The 3426-nt window shown below is 39.6% G+C and overlaps 1 protein-coding gene across 1 annotated transcript; it reads right to left on the reverse strand.

The window, feature by feature from the left end:
* Positions 1-1839: 1839 nt before the first annotated feature.
* LOC148507632 (odorant receptor 131-2-like) lies at positions 1840-2799 on the reverse strand. Its single transcript, XM_088445807.1, has one exon. The coding sequence runs from the start codon at positions 2797-2799 to the stop codon at positions 1840-1842; it is 960 nt and encodes a 319-aa protein (XP_088301933.1).
* Positions 2800-3426: the final 627 nt, after the last annotated feature.

Genomic DNA, 3426 nt, shown 5'->3' on the forward strand with positions numbered 1-3426 from the left:
ACTGGCATATTTTTAAGTCCCTAAACAAATTTTTAAAAAATTCTACAAAAATGCACCTGCTGCTAATAGCCTATTCTACAAAACACCTGCTGCATACTTACAGAATACCCCTGAACCTATTTCGTTTTTTTTATAACATTGTTCCACTTTTTTTTTTTTTTCACCCCAAAATTTTGAATATTTTTTTGGGGGTGTCCCAATTTTTTTCTTTCTTTATTTTTTTGCACATTTCGTTTTAATGGGCCATTCCCAAGGGTGCAGATTATTTTTTTTAAAGCCTGCACCCCTAGACCCCAATTCTACACTTTTTTCACCTGCTAAAGGGAAGTGAAAATTTATCACCCTTTTTTTTCAATTGACTTATTGCACCATCTACGAAAAAAAATGGGAACAGTCTATTTTTAAATGTCATTCCCAGGGGTGCAGGCTATTTTTTTAAGCCTGCACCCCTAAACCCCAATTCTGCACTTCCCACTTCTGCTAAAGGCTGGCGAATATTAATCCCTGTTTTTTTACATTGACTTTTCGCACCGGCAAAAAGTCAATGTAACTGAATACGGGGATATTTGAAAATGGCGTCAAATGAATACGGGCAATAATGGGAAACAGAAACTGCTACTGTAAATCAATAAATCTTGTACCATATAAGCATAAATCACTATGTACAATAAGCCTGGTTTTCTTTGCAGTACACACTTTCCCATCTTTGAGTTGCCCTCTCCTGGAGGTAAGCACTGCAGCGGACGAGGCGCGGTAGAAATAGGCAATACTGTCATTGTGGTCCCAACCCATTCTACATAATGCCCAAATTACCAACATTGTGAAGTGGGGGCGGAGCCACAATGACGTGATTCAACGGCAATCGCATCATCGGCCTACTGTACCATCCATTTCCCCAGCCGAATGTTGAGTGGCTCAAGGAAACGTGCCCAGAAGCACCAACTGATTTTTGGGAGGGCCCTGACAATCCAGGAGTGTGGACAATTATCATGCAGTAGTCTAATGATTTAGTAATCTCCATGGAAGGTTTATAAATCCCTGTTTTGTCTTTTGTAAATGTCTCACCTAATTGTTTCCCATTAGAGAGAAGCAATTACTCATATTGTAATGAGCTCAATCTAATCACACATTGCATTAAACTTTGATTTGTAGAATGTTCCGTAAAAATATAAATATTTGTCTAACAATTAATATAATGTAATGATTTTCATCAATGAGTTACTGTAATTTATGATTTAGATTTGCTAACTGTCACACATCTCTCTCCGTACTACAGGGCTTGATTCAGAGCCGCACATAATACCAATGTTCACGTAGTTTAGCGAATGTTTGCAACCACACATGATCAAACATTTCTAAAGACTCGCCCGGCACATGCGTTACACAGACCGTAAGCACAAAGACACTGTTCAGGTCGAGGTGGATGGGATCAGGAATTTTTGGGAAAATTGATGGGCGATCCAGGCGGTGCATGGGGTGTGGCTAGAATTTTATGCAAAAATGGTCCATTCAGTGGACGTGTTACAGGAGTGTGGTCGGCTTGTCAGTGCAAGTGGCTGCAATACACAGACGCACAGCTGCAGGCATATGAAACCATAGTCAGCCGTAGGGCTTGTGCAAACTTCTATGTGTGACTAATGGTGATGTACAGTATAAGTATGCACCAATCCGTATTACAGTGTGCACGGAAGCTAAAAGAGGACACATCCCAGTCCTTGCACATGCAGATGTACATGAGGAAAGTAGGTTGTAGCAGCATTTGCATAAAGTCGCAGGCAGGTAACCTCCAATCAGGCCTATAGTGTGTGTCTTAATGTGAAGTTAAAGAATTACTTTTTCTCAAGATTTTGAAAGTGGAAATTTGGTAAAACATCTACTGAACACTTTATCCCTAAAGCCGTAAATGATTGGGCTGAGAAACCTTGGCAGGCACATAAACAGGTAAAAGTTAATTGTAGGTAAGTAGAAAAATTCTCTGAAATATGTTTCGGTAAATGAAGACATTAAGGAAAACAAACATAACAAAAACTGAAATGCGTGGAGCATGACGGTATTACCGGCTTTGGAGGCAGATCTGCTGCCTGAACTCATGTTCTTTGCAATGAACATCACTCTAATGTATGTGAGCAAGATTATGAGTCCCACCAGAATTAGGCTGATGATGAAGGTGTTGGATCTGATCACACTTTGCGCTAGTTTCACTGTTAATATTTCCTGGCTACATAAAACATTGAAAGTAAATATAGTCTTCTCTGCCGCGGTGCTCAGGACGATGACATCAGCTACATTTGGTATTAGACCAATTACCCATATGATGGCGATGGCATACATAGACCTCTGTGATGTACAAAGCGTTACATGTCTCAGTGGGAAACAAATGGCTGCATAGCGTTCCAGGGCCATGACCGCCAAAGTGTAGGGGGTAATCCTAAATGTAGCTGTCGCCAGAGTGATTATTGTGTAACAAATGGGCACAGGGATGTAGACCAAGAACAATGTAAACATGAAGAGAATAAGTCCTGCAGTAAGATATAATGTATCATTAATCAGCATGTGAGCAAAGAGGACATATCGGGCGTTGTCTCGGACATGAGGGGTGGTGAAGAAAACATGTAGTATGAGTGAGATGAAGTAGAGGAAGATGCAGAAACAAATGATGGTCAGAGTCCCAAGAAGGATTTTTTGAGCATTTGTCATTTTGCCGCTGGAAATTGATCCCTTGGTGACATTATTATACAATATTGTAGTATTAGCCATTATGGAATTGGACAAGGTGATGATTTTATTTTCCTCCTTCATCCTAGAAAAATAAAAAATATAGGATACAATTATTGGATACAAAAATGGCAAATACTGTATGTGCAGGATCATTTTTACTTTATATTAATAGGAAGTAATAGCTCTTAAACGGGAAAGTGGGGAAATCATTTTCAGTTTACTGTATTCACTTTCTATATATGCAGCAGGCGTGGGCTTGGAAGCCAGATAATTAGCAAGAACTGACATCCAACCACAGTCCATGCAGGGAAAAACATCCAAATTGACTTTAAAAATGCTTATTTTATGTGTACGCTTTATTGTTTCTGAATTATTTATATTTTCTAACAAAAGGATGAGCCAGAAATTTGCTTAGAATCTCTTCAGCTCTGGGACAAAGGTATGGGGGGCAGGTGGAGACATTGTGTGCCTTATAAAAAATTACATACAGAGAAAATTCGATTTTCCACTGTGGTTGTACTGAAGGGGAATGGGGAAATGTTGTAAGTGCTCTGAGTCGATATGGATCACAATCAGTCTACAGAAGAGCATGAGCAGCAACCAAGTACTAGCACTGCACCTACTGCCAGTCATAATGATATTAGTCCTTCAACATCTACTAAAGCTGGCGATCAAGGGCATAGATGGTTTAAGACAGGGTACCTGAAA

The sequence above is a fragment of the Taudactylus pleione genome, unplaced genomic scaffold (genome assembly GCF_031769625.1).
Source record: "Taudactylus pleione unplaced genomic scaffold, aTauple2 ptg000390l, whole genome shotgun sequence".
NCBI lineage: Eukaryota > Metazoa > Chordata > Amphibia > Anura > Myobatrachidae > Taudactylus > Taudactylus pleione.